Source organism: Lithobates pipiens, unplaced genomic scaffold (assembly GCF_037356315.1).
Source record: "Lithobates pipiens isolate NorthernLeopardFrog02 unplaced genomic scaffold, aLitPip1_a1.2 Scaffold_13, whole genome shotgun sequence".
In the NCBI taxonomy this organism is placed as follows: Eukaryota; Metazoa; Chordata; class Amphibia; order Anura; family Ranidae; genus Lithobates; species Lithobates pipiens.
Genome location: NW_027507718.1, coordinates 374,090,385 through 374,117,066, shown reverse-complemented (window position 1 = coordinate 374,117,066; position 26,682 = coordinate 374,090,385). Strand labels below are relative to the sequence as shown.

Here is a 26,682-nt window from a genome sequence, read left to right as displayed (position 1 = left end):
TGTGAATCATCCTACATTTTGAACATCTTTTTTTCAAAGCATATATATTTCAAATAGCTTGGACAGTTGTTTAAAAGCTGTATGATATAATCTGGAACTAAATACAATATACCTTAACCCTTACTTTGTGTGTGAAATTGTACTATTATGTTGTAAATTGCAGAACAAAATGTATTCTGAATACAGTATGTGACAGGACCAGGACATCCCAAAGAGATAAAGGTTCATTGTGAGTGTTCTTTTGTAGGATCCTGGGCAGATCGATCTCCACTGCATGAGGCAGCAAGCCAGGGACGTCTACTTGCTCTGAAAACATTGCTTTCACAAGTAGGTTTTAATTATTATAAATTTATTGGCATGCCCAAGTAATGTTTGATAAGTGCGCCTTCACAACAGTGTTGTTTATTGCAGTTAATGGGCCATTAGAACCATGTTGAAATGTGGTGCTTGTGAGAAAATAAAAAATAAAAATAAAATAGAATGCACTAAGATAAAAAAAAAAAAAAAACTTCTGCCTTTACAACTCCTTTAGGGCCATGTACTCTTGTTCATAATCATGTGTCATTATTGAAGATACTGCCCTCCTGAACCTTATTCATACCCCTAATATTGCACAATTAAGGGTGTGCTTGGCCAATATACTAAAGGACTGCTGCACTAAAAACACCTGGAAAATCGGGATACAAAAAATATGGAAATGTGTGTGAAGTGCACTGTCAAACTTAAGTGCATAAGCTCATAGCTTATGTGAAGGTACCATGTATGTGTAAATAAATGATACAAAATGATACAAAATTAAACAAAAACAGTGAAACAAAGTCTGCTAAATGAAAATTCTGAAATAAAATTTACCCATGTTGATGGGTTTAAATGATGGTTATATTAAAACAACCTTAATGACAAAAAAAAGTGTATATAAGGTGAAATAGTCAATCCGTGAATCATCTGCTATGTCAAATGACAGTGTCCATCCAAAACAATACATAAGTGAAAGTTCCATGCAAACTCATCCAAAAGTGCTTCACCACCGTGCTAAGGATATAATAGATGGCAGCTTACCATATCCTAACAGGATCTATAAGCGTGTCTCCACAAAGGGAAATCGGCTGTAAATGATCAATTGCTGGAACTCAGGTTGTACATCGACTCCACCTGTAGATGTAGAAATCCCAACAAGATCCATATATACATGTGTCCCCACCAGGATAATTCAGCTCTCAGTGATCAGTCGCTGGGATTCACATTAGACACCGGCTTTAAGTGCTCAGATGACAGCGTGTTGGAGAAGTAAAAATTTTAAACAAAAATAAATTGAATAAAAAGTTGCACTTACAAAAATTGCATAAAACAGAAAATAATTTGAGCGTGACCGCCTGCAGTACGGCCTGTGCTCTAAAATGCCACACTGCTAGCTCCCCTAATATATTTAAAGTTTTCAATCATGTCCCCCCTTTCTTTTCTTTTTTCTCAGGACTGTACATATTAAAAGAAAAGTGTGGGGTAATACTCACCTGGTGAATGCAGCATTGGTCCAAAGCTGCCTCTAAGACTGAGAGCTGAGCAATTAACCACTTGCCGACCAGTCGCCGTCATTATACTGCGTCAGTTAAGCTCTCCTGTAGCTGTACGGCAGTCCGTGCACGGGAGATAGCGGGTGTGCTGCGCACCGCGGGAGTGTCGTCCCAGGTCCGGCAGAGTCTATGTCCGCCGGCGACCTGCAAACACGGTGTACAGAGGCAGAACAGGGATCTGCCAGTGTAAACATGGTGAATCCCCGTTCTGCCAGATGATCTTCGGTTCCCAGCGATCTCTGTCATGTCCCTGGCAGCCCACACCCCCTTCCATAAGAACACACCCAGGGAACACTTAACCCCTTTATCGCCTCCTAGTGTTAACCCCTTCCTTGCCAGTGTAATTTATGCATTGAACAGTGCATTTCTATAGCACTGATCAATGTAATAATGTCACTGGTCCCCAAAAAGTGTCATTTGGGGTCAGATTTGTCTGCTGCAATGTCGCAGTCCCGCTAAAAAGTCCCGCTAAAAATCACAGATCGCTACCATTATTAGTAGCAACAATAAAAAAAAATAAAAAAAGTCCCTAAATCTATCCCATAGTTTGTAAACACGATAACTTTTGCATTATGTAGCAAAATGGGGTCAGTAGCGCTATCTTAAAGCGTACACATATATATAAAATGTCCCTCAAAGACCTATCCCAATACAACCTCCAAGCGATACAAAGGGGGAGGGGGGAGAGAGAGGGGTGTAGGAGAGGAGAGGTAAGGAAGATAAGTTTTGCGCAAACCAATCAATATATGCCTATTTCAATTTTTTTATTTTTTTTTACAAAAAGTATGTATATATATCGGCCTAAACTGATGAATAAATTCGTTTTTTTTTATATATATTATTTTGGGAATGTGTATTATAGCAGAAAGTAAAAAAAAATAAAAAAATGTTTTTGTTTTCACAAATGCCATTTTTTTTTGTTTATAGCACAAAAAATAAAAACCACAGAGGAGATCAAGTACCACCAAAAGAAAGCTCTATTTGTTGGAAAAAAAGAATGTCAATTTTGTTTGGGTACAGTGTCGCATGCGCAGTTGTCAGTTAAAGTGGCGCAGTGCCATATCGCAAAAAATTTCCTGGTCAGGAAGGGGGTAAATGCTTCTGGGGCTGAAGTGGTTAAAGACCGCTGATCACTCAGTTCTTGGTCTTCAGAGAGCAGAGAGCTGGGGACTGTCAGTCAGGGTAAGGCAGGTGGTTTATTTTTTCATTCAACCATCCTGCTGAGCTAATGTATTCTGATGGCAGGAAAAGTTCCAAAGTTCCCCGCCATCAGAATACGCTGATCAGCACTGCCGGCTATAGCCCGAGGCACTGATGGAGTGGAAATTTTCCAACAGAAAGGTTGTTGGTAGATCAACTTCTGTACAACCACCTCTTCCCATAGATGGATCGAAATTCATCTGGTTCAGCAGAGACCAGGGAATTTTGATCCATGTATGGGACGGTGTTCTGCCAAAAACTGTCCCCTCATCAGATAGTGTCCGCCCCGTACTGTGCAGGCGCAGCACTTGCGCAGTACCGAGGACAAGGAGACTCCGAAAGTCTCCGAAGATGAGCGGCACTGGCGCACTGAGTCCAGGTTCAAGCCCCACCATCCAAGTGGACATAAGGTAGCACTTAGTAACAGGGCCCCTCTCGGGCTTGCTTCGCTCGCCACGCTTCGGGCACGGCCTCGCTTCGCTCGCCACACTTCGGGCACGGCCTCGCTTCGCTCGCCACGCTTCGGGCACGGCCTCCCTTCGCTCTGCAATTTTTTTATTCTAACTCTATGTCCACTTGGATGATGGGGCTTGAACCTGGACTTACTGTGCAGGCACCGTTCATCTTCGTAGACTTTCAGCGTCTTCTTGTCTTCTGTACTGCGCAAGCACAGTACAGGGCGGACACTATCCGACGGGGGACAGTATTCGACACAACACCGGCATGAGCCTGAGAGTGCTATTACCACACTACTGTCTACCTTCTCTAACTGAATCATTTTTTTTTACTGAGAGCTTCCCTATTATTAATTGCATTTATATAAGCATAATGTATACTGTTAGGGGGATTTATCAAGATAGATTAACCACTTCCCACCCGGCCAATGTATATATACGGCCGGGTGGGAGCCGCCTGCTCCTGATAGGACGTTCAGGAACGTCATTCAGGAGCAGCAGGATCGCGCGCGTGCGCGCCCGCGCAGCGGCGCGATCCCGATGTGCTCGTGTCACCCGGACACGGCACATCTCAGATCGGCAGGAGGGCTCTGTGATTGGCCCTCCTGATCACATGACGGCCGTGTCCAATCACGGCCGTCATGTGATGTAAACAAACAGCCGGTTGCTAGGCAATCGGCTCTCCTCTCCTCACACGGAAGTCACCGCTGAGAAGAGGAGAGCAGAACGCTGCAGCCGGCTGATGATCAGTGAGTATGGGCTGCTTTTCACAGCTTTTTACTCACTGATCATCAGTGTAGTGTAAACACACAACACACTACACAGTGAAAACACAGTCCCCACATATGTCCCCAAAACACACATGTCCCCAAAACATACATGTCCCCAAATAATAAAAACACATGTCCCTAATAATAAAAACATGTCCCCCACATATGTCCCACTAAAATCACATGTCCCAATGATTATCTGCACACATATGTACGTGATCACCTGCACACATATGTACATGATCATTTGCGTACATATGTCCGTGATCACACAAACCAATTATTATACACTTAACGGAATTTTTTTTACCAAAAACATGTAGCAGAATACATTTTGGCTTAAATTTATGACAAAATTTGATTTTATTGGATTTCTTTTCAAATAGAAAAAAGAAAATATTGTTTTTTTCCCAAATTTTCGCTTTTTTTGCGCTTATATCGCAAAAAAAAAAAAACGGAGTCGTGAATAAATAACACCAAAATAAAGCTCTATTTGTGCGAACAAAATGATAACAATTTCATTTGGGTACAGTGTAGCATGACCGCGCAATTGTCACTGAAAGCGCTAGAGCGCTGAAAGCTGAAAATTGGGCTGGGAAGGAAGGGGGTGAAAGTGCCCTGTATTGAAGTGGTTAATTAGGAAGTGGTCAGGAATGTGTTTTATATCAGCATAGTGCTAAACAGTAATGGGGGAGATTACTGAACTCTCGCCTCTCTTATCAATCTCCTATTTCATACTGCCTTACTGTGCTCCAAGATTGATACATCTCTGTGGCTGTACTGCTATCTAGCTGACTGCAATGTGCAATTTTATACCTTTAGGGTTACAATGTTAACACTTTAACGATTGACCATGTGACCCCATTACATGAAGCCTGCCTGGGAGATCATGTTGGATGTGCAAGAACACTGCTGGAAGCTGGAGCACATGTAAGTTGTGTCATACAATAATACAAGTCAGTGCAATGAAGCACAGTTTAAATATACAGGTTAACGAGTTTTATTATATCTATTGGATAAGTGCAAACATGACCAGCAGGTCTAACTAGAAATCTGAGGAGCCAATTACTTCCTATACACTCTACTTGTGTTGTACTAAAATCTTAAACTGTGTTATCAGCCATGCCAAGTTCATCTCTGTGAAGTACAGAACACCTCCCCCTCTGTTGTGGAGATGAGAAGAAGGGAAGTTGTTGTGTAGTCCAAATCAGGGACAAGAGCTTAAGGTTAACACATTGCTTCTCTATAGATACAATGCATTATAATAAAAGAGAGGTATGGGTTTAGGTAAAAAAAACAAAAACCTCACCTATGTGGATGCAGTTCTAAGGCTGCGTACACGTGATCAGAATTTCGCCCAGCAAAAGACCGAAGAGAGCTTTTCATTGGAAAATGCGACAGTGTGTATGCTCCATTGGAATTTAGCTGGTCGAATTCCAGCCAGCAAAAATTTGAGAGCATGTTTTCAATTTTCCCTATGGAAAAACTTCCTATCGGAAATTACGATCGGCTGTATGCAATTCTGACGCGCAAAAACCCACGCATGCTCAGATTCAAATACGAGATAGAAGCTTATGGCTACTGGCTATTGATCTTCCTTTTTCTAGTCCCGTCATACGTGTTATACGTCACCGCGTTCTTGGCGATCAGAATTTGGTGCGCCCGTGTGTAGGCAAGACAGCTTGAGCGGAATTCCGTCGGGAAAACCATCAGAGCTTTTTCCCACCAAAATTCCGATCGTATGTACGGGACATAAGAGTGAGAACTGAGTGATCAAACACAGCTGATCGCTCAGCTCTTGGTCTTCAGGCTGCAGATCCATAGCAGAAATATAGGCAAAAAAGCTTTTGCTATACTTCTTTAAAGTTTTTTTTCTTGGGCTCAGATACCCTTTAAAAATTAAAATAACATAAAGTTAAAATTAAGAACTTGAAACTGTGGACTGGTTATATGAACATTAGAGCATTGGCTCTGTTTAGTAAACCCCAGGTAATGCGGTAAAGCCTATGTCCTTTGTTTCTAGAATATTTGGGCCTAGCTTTGCTCATTAAAATTGTTCTGCTGCTGGCTATTTTTACACTACTGTATCATTTGCAGTCTGCTAATTTCTGTAATAAAATACATTCCCGCATTCTTTGTGTCTAGTACATTTTGGCCTGTTATGCCCAAATATAACTATAGTGCAAAATATAAAGTGCAGCGCTAAATTGAACTGAAAATATGAATGACACAATGCCTACCAGCATGTGAAAATAGTTCAAATGTGCAATGATCAATATGCAATATTACTTTAACTAATATGCAGTATTCAATAATGGTGAAATTAATAAAATCTACCTACAACTAACATAATACTATACAGCATATAACATACTATAATGTGCAAGCGTGCAAAAAACAATTTTGCAATATTAAATGACAAAGTGAACAAAAAAGAAAAAAAGTTCATGTGTGACTGATATACAAATGTAACAAATCCAATGAAAAATAGTTCTTGTAAACTAATATTCAGTGAAGGAGATCCCACTAGTAATCAGTGGAGGACCCACAAGAAGTGGACAGCATTGGTCAGATGCTTGGCAGCGTGTCACCCATCACCATGTTTAAGATAAAAGGCTTACCAGAAAACCAGCGACCACCCAGAGGCTGGATTCATACCTATGCATTTATAGTGCTTTTTGCATTTTGCAGATTTGCACTACAGAACATGTTCCATAGGAAACCATGTTAAATGGACTGCAGTGCAAATCTTCAAAATGCAAAAAGCACTAAAACTGCATAGGTATGAATCCAGCTTTACTCAGGGGGATCACAAAGTGCTTGTTTGGATTCAAAGATCCACTGGAGGGATATCCAAGCGTCTCATCAGAGGCCTCTATGTACACCGGACAGTAAACAGCAGCCAGAATATCAGACAGCTTTAGCAACAGGGTGTGCTAATATGTAAAGAGACAAACGACCCAGGATAGTGTAGTATTGTCTCTTAGGCAGATTATTGGCAATGCTGCAGTGCTGCATACATATGTTTCAAACTAGGGGCACAGCCCAAGTGCAAACAAGCCAAAACAGTTCCTTACAATTTACAAATCCATGGAAGCTATCGCACATGTGCAGAGCATGTGAGAGTGACATCCTAACGATCGTTTCGTCAAAAGGTGACGTCATCAGGGGTACGCCCACACATGCCCACGCTATAAATACTCTATTGACAAGATAAATGAGCCCTGTCATTGGTCACACAGGATGGCCAACCCTGCTAATTGGATAGTCAACCCTGACCAATTGTTAATGAAATAAGAAGTAATCCTTGCAGCCATTGATGAAGTAATATGTCTAACATTCCTAAAGCCACGTACACACGTAGCCGTCTGTCCGACGTACTTAGTCTGGCAGACTTCCCACCAGACTGTCCGTCAGACTTTCTGAACGGGCTACTTGCCCACACACGGCACTTTTTCAGCGGACTAATACGGCGTACTAAGTCCGCCGTACTATCCGCCCTACTTTTGAAATGAACGGACTCGCCCACACACGTGGAGGAAAGTCCGCTCATTTCGAGCGGGTCTCCAGGTAGGCGGGGCCCGCGAAGGAGACGCCGCTGGCCCCGCCGCCTGGTATGGACTTAAAGGGGAACCCCAATGCCGAAAAAAATCGGCATGGGGGTCCCCCCAGGTCCACATCAGACCCTTGTCTGAGCACGCTACCCGGCCGGCCAGGAAAGGGGGGGACGAGCGAGCGCCCCCCTCCTGAGCCGTACCAGTGCCCTCAACATGGGGAGTGCCTTGGGGAAGGGGGGGGCCGCGCGGCCCCCCCACCCCAAAGCACCTTTTCCCCATGGTGATGAGGACAAGGGCCTCTTCCCGACAACCCTGGCCGTTGGTTGTCGGGGTCTGCGGGCGGGGGGCTTATCGGAATCCGGGAGCCCCCTTTAATAAGGGGGCCCCCGGATACCGGCCCCCCACCCTATGTGAATGAGTATGGGGTACATTGTACCCCTACCCATTCACCTGTAAAATAAAGTACAAAAAAAACACAACACACAAGATAAAATAGTTTATTGCACAGCTCCGGGGGTCTTCCGTCTTCGGGGGTCTTCTCGCCAGACTCCTCCGCTATCTTCTTGTAGCTCTTTTACTAGCGGAGGAGCCCGGCTTTCTTCCTCGCCGCCAGCCTCTTCTTCCGACTTCGGGGGTCTTGTCCCCCTCTTCAGTTCTTCTGCCGGACCATCGCGCCTTCTTCTAGCTCTTTTACAGGCGGTGGCCCGGTCTTCTGTCGCCGCTGTCACCGCCGCCGCCGCCGCCTTCTGTTCTGTTCTTCTCTTCTTCTTTTTCAGATGTTGCCTCGTCGAGTCCTCCGCTCACAATGGCTCTGACCGGGCACGCGGCGACTTATATAGGGACATCGCCGGATGATGTCCCCGCCTATTATGATGTCACAGTCCCAGCATCCTCTGGGACTGTAAAACCATAATGGGCGGGGACATCATCCGGCGATATCCCTATATAAGTCGCCGCGTGCCCGGTCAGAGCCATTGTGAGCGGAGGACTCGACGAGGCAACATCTGAAGAAGAAGAAGAGAAGAACAAAACAGAAGGCGGCGGCGGCGGCGGTGACAGAAGACCGGGCCACCGCCTGTAAAAGAGCTAGAAGAAGGCGCGGTGGCCCGGCAGAAGAACCGAAGAGGGGGGACAAGACCCCCGAAGTCGGAAGAAGACGGCGGCGGGAAGGAAGAAAGCCGAGCTCCTCCGCTAGTAAAAGAGCTACAAGAAGATAGCGGAGGAGTCCGGCGAGAAGACCCCCGAAGACGGAAGACCCCCGGAGCTGTGCAATAAACTATTTTATCTTGTGTGTTGTGTTTTTTTTGTACTTTATTTTACAGGTGAATGGGTAGGGGTACATTGTACCCCATACTCATTCACATAGGGTGGGGGGCCGGTATCCGGGGGCCCCCTTATTCCGATAAGCCCCTCGCCCGCAGACCCCGACAACCAACGGCCAGGGTTGTCGGGAAGAGGCCCTTGTCCTCATCACCATGGGGACAAGGTGCTTTGGGGTGGGGGGGCCGCGTGGCCCCCCCCTTCCCCAAGGCACCCCCCATGTTGAGGACACGCAGCCTGGTACGGCTCAGGAGGGGGGGCGCTCGCTCGCCCCTCCTTTCCTGGCCGGCCGGGTAGCGTGCCCGGACAAGGGTCTGTTGTGGACCTGGGGGGGACCCCCACGCCGATTTTTTTCCGGCGTTGGGGTTCCCCTTTAAGTCCATACCAGGTGGAGGGGCCAGCGACATCTCCTTCGCAGGCCCCGCCTACCTGGAGACCCGCTCGAAATGAGCGGACTTTTCTCCGGGCGGGAAAAGTCCGCTCATTTCAAAAGTACGGCGGACTGGCACACACACGGCAGGATTGTCCGCCGAAATGCGAGTTCGGCGGTAAGATTGGAGTGCAAAACTACTTTCTAAGTCCGCCGTACTTTCGGGTCAAAAAAGTATGCCAGAGGCTACACACAGGGGGATTGACTTGAGTTTGCCGGACTTTTCCACCCGCTTGCTTGATCGTGTGTACGCGGCATAAGGGATGGCGACCACAATCCTATGGCAATAGAGGCACACATCGCCATCTTGTGGAAAGATAAAAAATGGAAATAAAAAACCCACATAATTAATTACACAGGCTTGCTTCCCTATATTGCCAATAGACCTTAAATTAATCAACAAAAAATGTAACAAAAAAATTATGAATCATTGTAATCAAAAATGAATCAAAAATGAATACAATACATATAAATTCTTATAAAACTCTGAAGACACACACACACACACACAAAGACACACACACACACACACACACACACACACACACACACACACACACACACACATATATATATAATTTTCAAATCCTATATATACATGTGCATCAACTGTAGTATTTTATAGTATTTATAGCGTGGGCACAGGCGTGTGGGCGTACCCCTGATGATGTCACCTTTGATGAAATGATCATTGGGATGCCACACTCACACGTTCTGCGCATGTGTGATCGCTTCCATGGATTTGTAAAGTGCAAGGAACTGTTTTGGCTTGTTTTCACGTATGTATGCAACACTGCAGCATTGCCAATAAACCTAAGAGACAATACTACACTATCCTGGGTCTTTTGTCTCTTTACATATTAGCACACCCTGTTTCTGAGGCTGGCTGCTGTTTACTGTCCGGTGTACATAGAGGCTTCTGATGAGAGACGCTTGGATATTCTTCCAGTGGATCTTTGAATCCAAACAAGTGCTTTCTGATCCCCCTGAGTAAGGGTCGTCACTGGTTTTCTGGTAAACCTTTTATCTTAACTATGGTGATGGGTGATACGATGCCAAGCATCTGACCAACGCTGTCCACTTCTTGTGGGTTCTCCTCCACTGAATACTAGTGGGATCTCCGTCACTGAATATTAGTTTACAAGAACTTTTCTCTCTTTTTCATCTGATTTTATTTTTATTTTTATATCAGTCACACGTGGACTTTTTTTCTTTTTTGTTCACTTTATCATTTAATATTGAACATTTTGCACATTTGTTTATTGCACACTTGCACATTATAGTATGTTATATGCTATATTGTAATTTGTTAGTTGTATGTTTATTTTTTTTATTTCACCATTATTCAATAGTGCATATTAGTGATATTGCATATTGATCATTGTACATTTGCACTTTATTTTCACATGCTGGTAGGCATTGTGTTATTCATATTTTCAGTATAATTTAGCGCTGCATTTTATATTTTGCACTATTCTTTTGTGCCCAACATCTGGGTTATAGTGTTCAGTGGCTGATTCTTTAACCGAGGGCAGATATAATCATTTTTATACATATTACCAAATATAACTATAAATGTCCTGTTACTGGCCAGTTTTACACTGCAGCATCCTCTGTAGTATCTTAACTCCTATAGAAAAGCCACAGCATCTCTCTACTAAACTTGAGAACTACTACCCCTACCCCTACTCACCCATGTCTTTATGGACCTTGCTTGTGCAAGTAATTTTAGTGGAGGGGGGATTATGGTGTAGGGTTGTTTTTCAGGGGTTGGGCTTAACCCCCTTAGTTCCAGTAAAAGATAATCTTAAGGCGTCAGTATATCAAGACATTTTGGACAATTTCATGCTGCCAACTTTGTGGGGACAGTTTGGGGGTGGACCTTTCCTGTTTCAACATGACTGTACACCATTGAACAAAGTAAGGTCCATAAAGACATGTATGAGCAAGTTTGGGGTGGAGGAACTTGACTGGCCTGCACAGAGTCCTGACCTCAACCAGATAGAACACCCTTGGGATGAATTAGAGAGGAGACTGCGAGCCAGGCCTTCTCGTTCACATCAGTGCCTGACCTTTACGAATGCGCTTCTGGAAGAATGGTCAAACATTCCCATAGATACACTTCTAAACCTTGTGGGCAGCCTTCCCAGAAGAATTGAAGCTGTAATGCCCTGTACACACGACCGGACTTTATGACGGACTAGGTCCGACAGTCTTCCCAACGGACTTTCAGTGGAGTTCCGGCGGACTTTCTGAATGAACGGACTTGGACACACACAATCACACCAAAGTCCGACGGATTCAAACGTGATGACATACGACCGAACTAGAATAAGGAAGTTCATAGCCAGTAGCCAATAGCTGCCCTAGCATTGGTTTTTGTCCATCGGATTAGCATACACACGAACAGATTTCTCGGTCCGGCGGAGTTCCGGCGGGAAAATTTAAAACATGTTCTATTTCTAAAGTCCGCCGGATTTTTGGCAAGCAAAGGTCCGATGGAGCCCAAGCACGTTCGAATTGTCCGGCGGACTCATTTCGTCTGACCTTTGCTGTAAAAAAGTTCAGTCGTGTGTACGCAACACTATAGCTGCAATGGGTTGGCCAACTCAATATTGAACCATACGGATTAAGATTGGGTTGCCATTAAATTTCATGTGAATGTAAAGGCAGGTGTCCCAATACTTTTGGTAATATAGTCTATGTAAGCCAAGTTAACTGTAAATATATATATAAATGCCATAGTTAAATATATGCTGCCAGGGTACTCTGTTGCTAAGACTGCCTTTGAAAACTGTACTGTTCTTTAATACCACAGACATCTTTAAGGCATCCTCCAAACATGTTTTTTAAGAATTTGTGTATTTGCAATTTCTGTCCATGAAGTCACACGAGAATGCCCTCTCAGAGCTGTATGATATATATTTTTTTTTTTTTGCATTTTTCTGCATTGGTTCATGTCCCATATGACAATAATCAGAATCCTATGTGTTTTTGAGAGTAGTTTGCCTATTAGCTGTAAAAATGGGCAGAATTGAACAAAATTTTGAAATCCTCATAGACTTCAATAGAATTTTCATCCAAGTTCAGAATCAAACAAGATTTGCCAAACCCTTGGTGAATCAAACCCAGGCAGAGTCTGCTATCACTACCTCTGAGTAAGCACATAGGTTCATTTAACGCTCATTACTTCATGTCTATCCCCAGACATCATTTTGATATGTTTTAGGTGAATGCTACAACTATTGATGGAGTGACTCCTTTATTTAATGCATGTTCAAGAGGCAGTGCAAGTTGTGTGGAGCTGCTATTGGAATATGGCGCAAAGGCATACATGGAGACCTGTCTTCCTTCACCTGCTCATGAGGCAGCAAGTAAAGGTAATTGATAGCACTGTTAAACAATACTGTATCTATGTTCATCTGTTTGTGTATGGCTGAATTCATATGGAGTAAACATGCACAATACACACTGTTAAAGCTGTTCTTTAGGCAGAGGGCTAAATAAACAGTTGTAACGCACAAACATACAAACTACAACCTGCTTAACCTGCCAAGGCACCTGTAATTCTATTTCGCCAGTCATGTCATCCAGGCACTCCTACCAAACAAAGAACCGCCTTTTAGACTTCCAGAAAGAAAGAAAAAAGGTCCTAGTACTACCCCAAATTATGCAGGCGCCCTCCTGAGTTGTCCGGTGCGGGATGGACAATCACTCAGCTGCCAACACAATTATTAGCAGAAGATGATCCACATTTTTTTCCATCATGTTACTGTATGGCAGAGCTGCTCTGAGCTGCATTGCAGTGTAAATAGACATAAATAGACGTAAATAGACATAAAAAAAAAAAATTTGTGCAAACAGACAACTAGCGCAGTCAATGTCAATATACCCTAAAATAAAATAAAAATAAACAAATGTTGTGGTTGCCAGCAAAAACACTGTACAGGTGATTACACAACACTCTCAAAATACACCGTTTACAAAATAATAGTGTAACGCAACTCATAAAAAAACTCATACATAAAGTCCAAATAAGTGCAGTCTATACCACTGATGGTGAACCTTGGCATCCCAGGTGTTTTGGAACTGCATTTCCCATGATGCTCATGCACTCTGCAGTGTAGTTGAGTATCATGGGAAATTTAAGTTCCAAAACAAAACATCTGGGGTGCCAAGGGTTGCCATCACTGGTCTATACACATTAGTGCAAGTAGATCACCACAGTGACAAACATGAAAGAATATCTTTCAACTCTTGAAAAAAATGGGCCATATGTGCATCCACCAAAGGTACAAAATAAATGCTCACCTCCACGTTTGACCTCACCAAAAGGTAAAGAGGTCAAATAGTGCTTTAAATTATGATCTGGACAAAAACAGGAATCCGATGAGAAATTAGCTTTCTCTAATCATCACCTCTAGGCACCTTCAGGCTTCAGACATTCATCACTAGCCTAAAATCGATATATGCCATTCAAATTGATACATGGGTGCAAAAGAAAAAAAGGAAGACCCATAGTTCTATATATTATAGTCTAAAAAGGGATTAAAAACACTTACAAAAGAGTGCAGATACACGCATAAAACAATTAATCTCACCACACAGTATTCTCCAATATGGCCACAGGATGATGTCAAAGGTGTGGCTCCGCCCCTATATGCATTACATCTTATGACTGGACTTTATACTGAGGAAGGTGTTGCTTATATAAAAATGTATCTGCAATTATTATTCTTTTTATTGTCAATTAGTGAAGCAGTTTTTGAAATTAGATGAGTATTGCCCTTAATAGATTTAATACAGCGGTTTGAAGAGTCATTTAACTCCATTTGGTCCAGTGTTTCATTCACGTTTGATATGTCTAGGTTAAACACTCTGTTGAGTTTTTACTACTGCCTCTGGGAGATTTCTTTTATTTGTGTACTGTTCTATCCAAAACACTAAAAAAAGCTTTGGTTAGAGTTAGGCTTTGCTAAAATAACAGAAAATTTCCTATCAAATACTTACCATAATTTTCCTTTCCTGATGGACTCCATGGCAGCATACGTATGGGTTAACCCAGGTTCCTCTTTAATCCTATAGGACTCATAAATTCTTGCTCAGAGCCAGTGGCCAGTTTCCTTTACCAGCCTATTCATGGCACTGGGAGGAAACTCCTGCTGCCATAGTGTCCATCAGAAAAGGAAAATGACGGTAAGTATTTGATAGTAAAGTTCCTCTTTTCCTGACAGACTCCATGGCAGCATGCGTATGGGAAATAACTAGCCATATACCTCATGGGCGGGTAATGCTGAACCACATGCTTTAATTTGTACCGTCAACACAGGACTTTCAAACCAAAAATAGAGGATAGAGAAGCAAGCTCTATACAATAATGAGCCAAAAATGTATTGATTGAGGACCACAAGGCCGCCCTACAGAATACATTGTAGCTTTTAGATATAACTTCACAGTATCTGAGAAATTCCTAGAACCAAAGAAAGGAACTGCTGAGAGTCAAACTCAGGATCCCCTGTTTACTAGACCGATGCTTTAACCAACTAAGCCACAGGGCTACTTCTCCCATGTCTAAAGGGTGCATATTAGTACCCTAAAGGTTTCTAAAAGAAACAATTTTTTGGTTCCTATGGAAGACTGATGTACCCTTGAGATTTCACTCAAGCATAGGTAACAGCACCGCTCGATCTGGAAGCATGTCAAGAAAGGTTCTCCATGACGGAAGTTTCAACTTCTGAGGCTTATTATGCCGATGTGATAGCCACGAGAAAGGTGAACTTGACAGAGAGGTCTTTAACGGAGACAGGCCTAGCACACTCCACTCCAATTCCCGAGTGGGAGTCGAGAACAAGAGGGAGGTTTCATCTGGGCAAAGCTCCGCTTTCTCCAAGGTCTGAGCCTAGTTGCTCCCTTGAAAAATTGCTCGACAGGAAAATGCCTAGACCTGGACAGACCTTTGAAGATGGATAAGGCTGACACTCGTACTCTGAAAGGAGCTGATGGAAAGAGCCAGAGATACATCTGACTGGAGGAGGCCCAGAATATTTTGGATCATTACATGATCCAAAGGCAGCAGACTTGTATTGCACAAACTTTGAACAGCTTCTCCCATAAACTTTGTGCTCACTCTTCTAGCATTCATGAGAGTGGAAATTACTTTGGAAGAGCAGCCGAGGACCTCCAATTTCAAGAACCAGACCATCAGATGCAACCATCAGACATGGATGTAGAATAGCACCCTGTGACTGGCCTGAGGCTAAGGGGCACCAGGATCTGGTAGCCAAGCTGTGCTGGGAAGGGAACCATGGTCTGTTTGGTCAATAAGGCATCACTACTTCCACAACTTCTGTCCTGAGTCTTCATGGAAACCTAAGGATGGCTGGATCTGAAATAAACAGATAGGTCTGGCTCTATTTCCAGTGATCTGATGGGGCATCTGTCTTGAAGGCGCTGAAATACCAGCCCCACCTATAATACTTCTCAAGTTTGTTGTTGCATGAGGAGGTGAATGGGTCGACCTCTGAACTGACCCCCCCAGGAACAAAATCCACCTCAACAACTTCATATGGAGAGACCTTCTTTGTTGTCCAGTAGGACTCTGTAAAGAAAATCTGTTAGAATATTCCCGATTCTGGAGACATAAGCCGCAGAGACTTTGGCTAGATTCTCCTGAGCCCAAGACATGATTGGCTCCACTTCCTGGAATAAAGAACAGGCTGTGAGTCCCCCCTTGTCTCGTCTTTATGTAGAAGACCACCATAGGGTTGACTAGCCTAAGAGCACTAAGGCTCCCTGTTATATGGTAAAAGGCCTGTAGGGTACAGGAGGCTCCACATAGATTCACAATGTTTGACACAATCTTGTGAAAGCGACAGTCTCATCTGCCTTGAGTTATACCTGACAGGCAGTAAGCCCCCCCCCCATCCTGTACTGCTGGAGGGAAAGGAACTTGTACTTGTACTTGTACTGTACGTTTTTCTGTTGTCGCCACCAGGGGACTCTTTTTCATGACTGAGGTTATGTAGATAACCTGCATCCTGCTTCCTGGCTCCCACTACATTCTCCAGAGCGTCCACTTGCTTATTGGAAATTATGCAAGACAATGTTGAAAACCTGAGTAGTAGACCAGTGAGCTGGAGATGGTCTTGACCTATGGTGACCTGAAGGAGCTTGCAGAAGGGCACATGAACTTAAGCATCTTTAGGTCTATGAAAAACGAGCCAGTCCCCTGGCTTGGCCCCCAATGAATCAAGGACAATGTCTCCATCTTGAACTTCTCCTTTTGATAAAAATGGCTTCAGGTGCGTGAGGTCTATAACTGGGCTCCACAAGTGGCACTTTTTCATGATCATAAGGAGGGCGAGTACATGCCCTGAAATCTTTTGCTTTCTGGGACTGACACAGCAGCACTTTGCAACACCAGTGACTTTATGTCATATAAGAGTATATGCTTCCTTTCCTTAGAGTGAGGCACATCCATGGAAACTTAGTCTGAGATGAGGAGGACCTCTGAAGGATCATGCATGTCCTGAAGAGACCACTTTGACGTTCCAATGGTCTGAGGCCCAAACTCAGTAGCTCCTCATATACTCGAGCTGGACTATAAGGCCTCATGCACACAGAGCGTTAGAAAAAACAAGCAGCAAAGCCACTACCAACGCTAGGAAAAAGCAGCTTTTAGCAGCTTTTGCATTGGAGTTAATGCACATTTAGCAGCGTTTCTCAGCCTCTATTCAAAATCAATGGCTCCCTATGAGAGCCCATTGATTTTAATAGAAGTCGCATCAGAAGTCGGATCATGATGATCCAACTTGGGGTGTGGCTTATGCGCTGAGGATCTTGAAGGGGAACCCACACCAAAATGAAAAAAAGAAAAATTGGGTGGGGTTCCCTCCCAAGACCATACCAGATTGTATGGACTTTAAGGGGAACCCCCACCCTTTTTTTTTTAGTGTGGGGGTTCCCCTTAAAATTCATAAAGCGTTAAGCCTCGTTTAGCAGCTTTTACCAGTGTCCGATGTTTTCACAGCTGTAACACCGGCCCTCAGAACGTGCCGAGGCCTGGGGTTCTTTGCAGCTTTGTTTTGCCAGTCTCATCAAGGCTGCATCAACTAGAAGGAGGCCTCCAGGTGCTTCACATATTCTTAAGGGATAAAGCTTTGCCAACTTGCTTGACAGAGAGGATATTTTCTCCACTTGCTCCATTCATTCATAATAATATCCCTTAGCTGCACAAGTAGCGGTAAGTTTGAGCGCTCCCTTCCGAGATAGTTTTTTTTTTACCAGAGATATCACTGGAACCCTCTTTGATTGCTTTAATTAAGGGAGAGAGACTATGGCAAAGTCAAAGCCCTCAAAATCTCATCTCCTTCCATCTCACTCTCTGATGCCGCGTACACACGATCGGAATTCCGGACAGAAAAAGACAAATGAGAGCTTTTCATCGGAAAATGCGACCGTGTGTATGCTCCATCGGAATTTAGCTGTCCGAATTTCCACCAGCCAAAAATTGATAGCACGTTCTCAATTTTCCCGACGGAAAAACTTTCTATCGGTAATTCCGATCGTGTGTATGCAATTCCGACACGCCAAAAATCACGCATGCTCAGATTCAACTACGAGACAGAAGCTATTAGCTACTGGCTATTGAACTTCCTTTTTCTAGTCACGTCGTACGCGTTGTATGTCACCGCGTTATAAATCATCGGAATTTGATGTGACCGTGTGTAGGTAAGACAGCTTGAGCCGAATTCCGCCAGAATTCACCGACAGCTTGGAACGCAGATGCGCCCAAGTCGCCATGAGAGGTCGTACACTAGAGCCAGGGAAGAGCGAGAGAACAAATCATAAACACAAACCACTGCCATGGAGTCTGGGACTTTCAAGGGGCACAATCTTTTTGAGGCCTTGCTAGAAACTTGATGACAGCATTCTCACTGGGCATACACAGGCCGCCCGCCAATGGCAGGGTCATCCGGCCAAACTGCCACTCGCCTGCCCGTGGCTGGGTCCTGGGCTGCACAGACCCCACTTTCATATGCCCATATTCACCCTGTTTGCAGCTGGGGCCTTAAAGGAGATGACCTGGATGCCAATCCTTTCCACTGAAGACAGATAGGAAAACACTTAGCCCTTGTACACACAGTCGGAGATTCCGACAACCAAATCCGTCGGATTTTGTCCGTTGGATTTTGTCTGAAACTGTTGTATACACACGGTCGGACAAAGTTGTCGGAAAATCCGACATGATGACGTTATTTCGTTACGACAGGACTATGTTCACGCTAGTAGCCAATAGCTTTGGTGTAGGAATTTGATCTGAGCATGCGTGGCACTTTGTCCGATCGGAATTCTCTACACATGATCGGAGTATGTCTGATCAGAGCATTTTGTCGGAAAATATTACCGGCAAGTTGGAAAAGTTGGTCCGACGGATATTCCGACGGAAACAGTCCGATGCAGACCACACACAGTTGGAATATCCGACAAAACGCTCCGATCGGACACATTCCGACGGAATCTCCGACCATGTGTACAAGGGCTTAGGGTCCATAGAGGAGGCCAAAAAAAGGAACACAGCCTCTGAGCAAGAATTTATCGGAGTGGGGTCCTATAGGATTGGAGAGGAGGCAGGGTTAACCCATATGTATACTGCCATGAAGTATGTCAGGAAAAAACAATTGCTTATTGTCTTCTTATAAACTTAATATTTATTTTATGTCTTTTTTAGGGTTGACGGTAGCAGTTTGGATATAATATAAATACATGACAGTGAACACAACAGTTAAAGTGGTTGTAAACCCTGTATGACCACCTTTATCTACAGGTAAGCCTATAATAAGGCTTACCTGTAGGTACCATGAATGTATCCTAAACTTTCTCCATTTAGAAGATCTTCACTGTAGCCATATGTACCAACGTCATCAGCATATGCGCACTGAAGAAACTGCTCGCTCATGTGGTTTCTTCAGTAGCTGTGCTGTGACCGGCATGCACGAGAGTGACTTCATCACGGCTCCGGCCAATCATAGCGCCAGAGCCGTGAACCCGCAAATAAATCCGGCAGACATGTATGGGGCCCGCTGCAAAATCTTTGATCTAAGGTAAGTATTTCATAATGAGCTAGTATGCGATGCATATTAGCTCACTATGCGATGCATACTAGCTCATTATGCCTTTGTCTTGCAGGTTGTGTTTTTTTTGAGAGAGAGTTTACAACAACTTTAATAGTTGGTTATACTCTCTGTTTAAAAAAAACAATTAATTATTCGGCGTTGTAGGGTGTGCGGTATAGTTCTAGCAGTGTGATGCCACTGCTGGGCTCCTAACAATGTGTATATTATTATGAAGTGGGTTTACAGGTTTATTATATCATGACCTATTTCAGACATATGATTATATTGCTGGCTTTAACAGTACAAAGATAGCCTGGTTTCAATCTTTGATCAGGTCCCAGACGAATATAGTTGTTCATGCTGGAGACCTGAAAAGATATAAGCATGTTGGTGACTCCGTCTACATATCAGTTCTGACATTGGGTTTTAAATATGTTACTAAAGCTTTCTAATCGCCCCCTGTGTATATATATATACAGGTCACAGTGAATGTCTGGATGTTTTGATTTCCTGGGATATAGATGTGGACCAAGATATTCCTCACTTAGGCACTCCTCTTTACATGGCATGTAAAGGACAACACATAGCTTGTGTGAGGAAGCTCCTATATGCAGGTCAGTATGAAAAACTATAAAGTAGAAATATTACTAAATTTGAAATATAGAGAGCTGCATTCCTATCCTGTAGGCTTCAAAAATGTACCCAAAAAGCATTAAAATGACCTCTTTCACATAGAACTTTCCTGGTTTTACTGGTATAACCTATATTTTGTGATAATATGTGTTAGGTTGCTCGTCTTCTGTAAGTAACCCCTGGTAGCCTAGGCTAGGATTGAAGGGCGGAGGTCCCTTTCACCGGTGGACAAAACATTACACATACACACTATTGTACGTGAATAATGAATGTGCATATTGAAGCACACACAACAGTTTTATTTAGTTTGAGCTAAAGGACAGCCCTGTGGTTTAGCCAATCAGGTAATTCATACATACATCGACATTTTTCTTAAACTCATGACATTATCTAAGTCAAAGGTGAAATACAGTCTTCTGATAGTAATTTCGTCATTTCAACATCTGCTGACTGACCATATTCTTGCGTAACCAGTCCTATCTTAGCTTTGTACCTCTTACCGAAGACAGATGCTTCCTAATATGTCAACATCTTGCATCTTAATTCTGAACTTAGTGAAATGCACGCCTAAGCATATTATCTTAGACCTTTAACCTAGTACCGTATATCTTTTGGTAACCTTAATAAGTATTCCCTTATAATCCTTCCTTTGATCATTCTGTGATTTACATAATGATCATTCCTTTTCTAATTTAATAGCACAGGCTTCATACTCCGAACCCTTGTGCTCTTGGTTTCTATACCATACCGTTGGATCCTTAACAATGGAAGTGAGTTTCAGATCCTTCGGAGCGACCGTGTTTCCCTTTTTACATAAACATTTGATTATCTTATAACAGGCATATAAAAATAGAATGAAGAGAATCACAGTGACAATTGTCATGGCAGCATTTCGGAGCCAAGATATTAATCCCCCAAAACTAAAACTGCTCGAGAAGGGATCCCAGTTTTTTCCTATGTTCCTTGCCTCTTTCTGTAGTTTATTTACCTCTTCCCTGTGTTGGGCAATAACGTCATAGTAGTCTGGGACTTCGATGCTGGTATTATGAATCCAGGTACAGCACTCATAATCCTCAGTAGTCTCACAGAGGCCAGTAAGGGCTGCACTCATACTTTCTATAGCCAACTCATGTAGTTCTAGTTGCTTCCTAATTGCCCTAGTTTCTAGATTTAGTTTGGTTATGTCATCAGAATTTTCCTCCAGAATCTCATCAATTATGCCAGTGTAATTATTTAATCTTTTCATTAGGTCAATTCCCCACCCTGTCCAGGAAGGGAACCATGCCCAGGCCATATCTTTTTCTAAAAACAATTCTCGTTTATTACGGTGTCTAAGGGGATATCTAGGATGCATGCTGGCTTCAAGGAGGTGACTTCCCTTGTTATCCCCTAATACCCCCATGATAGGAACCAGGGCTGCAAGGTAACACCACCCCTGGGGTTTGGTTGGGATCCAGGGGTGACAGAGTTTGCCGCAGCATATATATATGGTATTTCCTAGAGCTAGGGGTCGTTTATGGAACACGTTCCTAAGAGTATCAGAAAGGCCAGAGAGCACCAGTATTGACATTAATTGGTGTATTGTAGTCTTGGTACTGGAGCTAAGAAAGTCTAAAAAGGTGGCATTTAGGGTGGGATCTGAAGTATGGAAGAAAGAAGGACTGTTAAATGATGTCATTGAAATGTTAAGTTTTGCTTGTTTGCAAACCTCGGCTCCATCTGTGGTGTTTCCCAGTCGGAAACACCAGTCTGGGAAGTGGCTTCTACCTATAATTTGGAAAGTGAGGGTTTTATTTGGACGGGTCCTAGTAACATTCGTTAGGACGATAGGGGGTGTTCCATTAAGGAGGGGGGTAAAATTCAAGGGGACTGCCATGAGAGGGATTCTAGCTGTACTGGGATGTAGCTTGCTGCAAATCCAGCATTTCTCAAAACCAGATTTTTGAGCATAGCTATATTTGAATTTTAGTAGTAACATCTTGTTAGTCAGTCCCTTAGGTGACTCATTAACGGGTACAATACTTCTACTATGTCTTTGGCCGGGGGTATTATTCATCTTAGGTGGTCCACATATCCCTTTTAATAGACCTAAATCTTCTGGATGATATATACAGTTGGCTATAAACCATGTGGGCAGGAATACAAATAGTACCAGACTACCCCAAAGGCATACAGCCTTCCCTGACACTGATGGAGAAAGCATCTTTGTTTTTTTAAAGTTCTGATTATTTGTTATCTAAGAGTTCTGTTCTTCTTCTTCGTTTCTCATCCCGGCAGTTGTTGGCTCTGTTTTGTCCTTTTGAGGGGGTGTGGGATCTTCCAGGGAAATTTGTTCTATGCCTCTCTGAACTTCTTGTAGATCTTGTTCTTGGGAGTTGCTGCTCTCTGTCACTGCCAGGGGCTCTGGAGTCGAGGGAAGCTGGGGACACTTTTTAAGACGGCTGGCGTGGATCCAGGTGTTTCCTAGGTCTGTTAACACTGCGGTCCTGGATACCTTTTCCACCTTCCATGGTCCTGAGAAAGCCGGTCCGATACTCTTTCTTTGTGCTAATTGTTTGATCAGCACTTTATCCCCAGGGATGAAGGGATGCGTTGGTTCTGTGGGAAGAGGGAAAAAGGTGACAGAAACTTGTTCGTTCATTTCATGAAGCATACTTACCAGGTTTTTCACGTACATTTCCTGTTGGGAATAAATGTCAATATCAGTGTCTTGGTCTAATGGGGGTAATTCTATGTTTGCGGGGATTCCCATGAGGACCTCAAAGGGTGATAGTTTTGTTCTTGCATGTGGATCTTCCCCTCTTTTGACCAAAGACCTTCAGGGTCTTTGGTCAATCCTTCCTTTGTCCAAAAATGGACATCATCTTCTGTGGCCATTGATTGCATCTGTGCTATGACAGTTTTAAAGTTAGGTGCTGCGAAGTGTTCCTTGAAAAACATTGTTGTGGGGGCAGGTGGGTTAGGGGAAAAGGCAGCAGCTCTTTTAGCTTCTCTGTCAGCAAGAGCATTCCCTTTTGAAACACGACTGCTGTCAGAGGAGTGTGCCTTTACTTTAATTATGGCTACCTTTTTTGGAAGAAGAATGGCTTGGAGGAGAGCACTAATCTGTGTGGAGTTGGCAATTATTTTGTTGTCTGCTGTTTTAAAACCTCTATTGGCCCATATCACACCAAAAATCATGCACCACTCCAAAAGCATATCTACTGTCTGTGTAGACGTTCACCTCTTTACCGGTGAATAGAATGCAGGCCCTAGTGAGGGCTTCTAACTCTGCTACCTGGGCTGAAGAAGGAGGTAATGATTTTGCCTCCAGTACGATGTCTGGTAGTTGAACAACTGCATAACCGGTTAAAAAGGTGGAGTCAGAGGGACGTGAGCAGCTACCGTCAACGAAAACATCCTCTGCACCTGAGATAGGGGTGTCAGTGAGATCCGGTCTGGGACTGGTAATAGCAGCAACCTTTTCCGAACAGTCATGTATAATGTCTGGGTCATGTGGTAAACGCAACATGGAATGCAAAAGGCGCACAGCGGGGTTGCTGGCAGGCACATATTTGAGTGTGAGGTTATCAGTGTTCATCAGTGTTATCTCATAACCACTAAGTCTTTGCGAGGTCATATGTTGGGTATTCATGTTCTGAATAAGATGCGTGACTGAATGAGTGGTATAGAGAGTCAATGGGTGACCTAGCACTAATTTGTTTGCATCTTGTACAGCCATTGCACAGGCAGCAAGATTTTGGAGACAGGATGGCATTCCCTGTACTTGGATGGGGAGTTTTTTTTTGATAGATATGAGACAGGGCGATACCCTGATCCATGTTGTTGTGTTAGCACGGCGGCAAAAGAGCTTCCTGAAACTACACAGTACAGCTGAAAAGCTTTACCATAGTCTACCAATCCCAGGGCGGGAGCATTTGACAGACTGTTTAATAGAGCTTGAAAAGCTTGTAGTCTGTCTTCAGTCCAATCTATTAATTTAGGGGCTGTCGAGCCAGTAGCCTCTCTTAGGATACTATCATAATGAGAACAGTCAGGGATCCATTGGCGGCAATATACAATTGCACCCAAAAATGAGAGTAGGGCGGCCTTGTCTTTTGGGGGACTGAGAGCTCGAAGGGCTGCGGCACGTTTGGGGGACACTAGCCTTGTCCCTTCCTTTAGAATGCACCCTAGGTATTCTACCTGTGGCTGGCACCATTGTATTTTCTTCCTTGAGGCTAGATGCCCGGCGTGAGCTAGGTGTTGTAACAGTGATGTTGAATCGACCGCACAATCTTCAGCAGTTCGACTGCACAGGAGCAGGCCGTCCACATACTGTATTAGTACCGACCCTCGCTCAGAAGTCCAAGACTTGACAGTCTCGTTGAGTACCATTGAGAAGGCGGCTGGGCTGTCTACATACCCTTGAACTAAACATATCCAGATTAGTTGGCCCCCGGCCCAGGAGAAAGCAAACATAGGTTGGGCTTCCTCTGCAATGGGAATGCTAAAGAAAGCATTCGCTAAATCAATTACTGTGTAGCATAGAGAGTCTGCCGGTATGCATGAGAAAATAAAAGTGATGTCTGAGACTAGGGGTGGGAGGGGAATCACTTGTTTGTTTACTGCTCTGAGGTCTTGGACGAGTCTCCACTCGCCACTGGCCTTCTTTACAGGGTAAATGGGTGTGTTCCAGGGACTGATGATTGGTCTCAGGATACCTTTTGATATGTAATCATTAATTTGAGGGGAGATGCCTTTGACTTTCTCTGGGGGTAGGGGATACTGTTTTTGATATTGTATCCCTGCATCTGACCGCATTTGGGGTGCATATGGTGTGCAATTAATAAAGCCCACACTACCTTTGTTTTCTGCCCAAATTGTGTGATGGTCAAGGGAGGAAGGTATCATTAGAAAGAAACTCCTGTGTGCATGTCTTTTTGGGAACCCTCTGTGTGCATGTCGCTTAGGGCCATGTAAGTCACATAATGGTGAACTAGCGGTAAGGGAACCTTCTTTATTAAACTTAATGGTAATACACAGTTGTGCCAAGAGGTCCCGTCCCATAAGGGGCACAGGGCATGAGGACAAGACGGCAAAAGTTTGGGTACATAATTTCTGTCCTTCTGGAGTGGCTACAGTCAGTGGTGGAGTGATGGGATGGGTGACAGGTGTCCCATTAATACCAACAGAGTTTCCCTCGGTGCATTATTTGTGGCTGTGTAGGATATTGGGGTAGTGGTTGACGAGGGTTCTGGTATGGCAGATAACGGGGATACTGTGGGCGGGTCTGGGGGTTAAATCCCCTGCCTCTGCCTCTTGCTCTAATCTGTCCAGTCCTATAAGGGCACTGGGATTTCCAATGTCCTTGCTGTCCACAATTGCCTATATTTTCCAAGGCATTTGTTCCATGCACAGAAACAATCCTTCATGTATTGTGGGTCAGCCCCTTTGCAGGGAGGATAAGAATGCTTATGTACCTGACAAATTTTACTGACTTCTTGCCAGTCTTCCTCAGTACAAGGACCATATGGCCCTGGGTCATGTATCCCCAATTGCTGACACCTTTCTCGGACTTGTGTCCAAAATGGTTCTACCTGGGGGCCAGGGATCATATTACTAACAAATTCATAGGGTGATGGGGTGGCCATGGCTTGGGTTGCTGCAGAATTCCCCATCTAGTAGTCTGGGCAGTGTGTGTCTAGTGGCAGGACACAGGTGATAACACCCGGTTTGTCCAACAATCCGGTCTCTGGTCTGGGAGTAGGATCCCTGATCTTTTTTGGGGCAGATGGACTTATATAAAACTATGAAGATTCACCCTTAATATACGATAAAGGGTAAATTTTTCCTGGTGGCGGGATATACCCCTCTTACACCAAGTCTGCAAGAGAACCCCCCTGGTCTGGTGGTCAGTAAAATCCACTTGTCATCTATTCTTAGGAAGAGTAGACCTAACGTGCAATGGGGGCAGGCGGATGCTATGTCACTACAAGAGGGCTCCTCATATTCTGCACTCATTTAAACAACAACAATTATTTTCCTTATACTCTATATTAAAACTTATACTCTATATACTTACACACGTACCTAGAGAGAAACAGACATATTCTTAATATACTTTAAGACATGAAATAACCGTATTGCAATACATTCATCAATTTATAGTGCACTTTTTAAAAAAAAAAAATTTTTTCAAATGGGCGTCCACTCCACCAATCCCTTTGTCACGGGCGTAATCTACTACTTCCCGTGTTAAAAATACTATCACCAATAGTTTTAAGTCAGACCAACCTAGTCGGACTCCCCTAAACCTATAAATTCCTTGCGAGCCCTTTTAACCTCCCGAGGGACCAGCCTAGTCCACCGCGAAGGCACAGTTACTTCTTTTAATTTTAAACTAAGTTCGTAGCGGCCGCCCGGACAGAGTAAGTGTTTACACCATTCACCAATCAGGTAAAAAGAGTAAAGTGACCTACCTGTCGCAAGACGAACCCCACTCCTGGTACCAAAACTGTTAGGTTGCTCGTCTTCTGTAAGTAACCCCTGGTAGCCTAGGCTAGGATTGAAGGGCGGAGGTCCCTTTCACCGGTGGACAAAACATTACACATACACACTATTGTACGTGAATAATGAATGTGCATATTGA

At 43.7% G+C, this 26,682-nt stretch overlaps 1 protein-coding gene across 7 annotated transcripts in view; it reads left to right on the top strand.

Moving 5' to 3' along the window:
• ASB5 (ankyrin repeat and SOCS box containing 5) overlaps positions 1–26,682 on the top strand; it is a 95,457-nt gene that overhangs the window by 57,474 nt on the left and 11,301 nt on the right. For 6 of the 7 annotated variants that reach the window (XM_077477246.1, XM_077477239.1, XM_077477240.1 and 3 more), the window contains 4 exons: positions 248–327; positions 4,819–4,926; positions 12,533–12,683; positions 19,898–20,032. In XM_077477246.1, coding sequence (XP_077333372.1) covers positions 248–327; positions 4,819–4,926; positions 12,533–12,683; positions 19,898–20,032 — 474 coding nt within the window. The remainder of the gene's footprint in view (positions 1–247; positions 328–4,818; positions 4,927–12,532; positions 12,684–19,897; positions 20,033–26,682) is intronic. The other variant, XM_077477245.1, reaches the window with a different exon arrangement.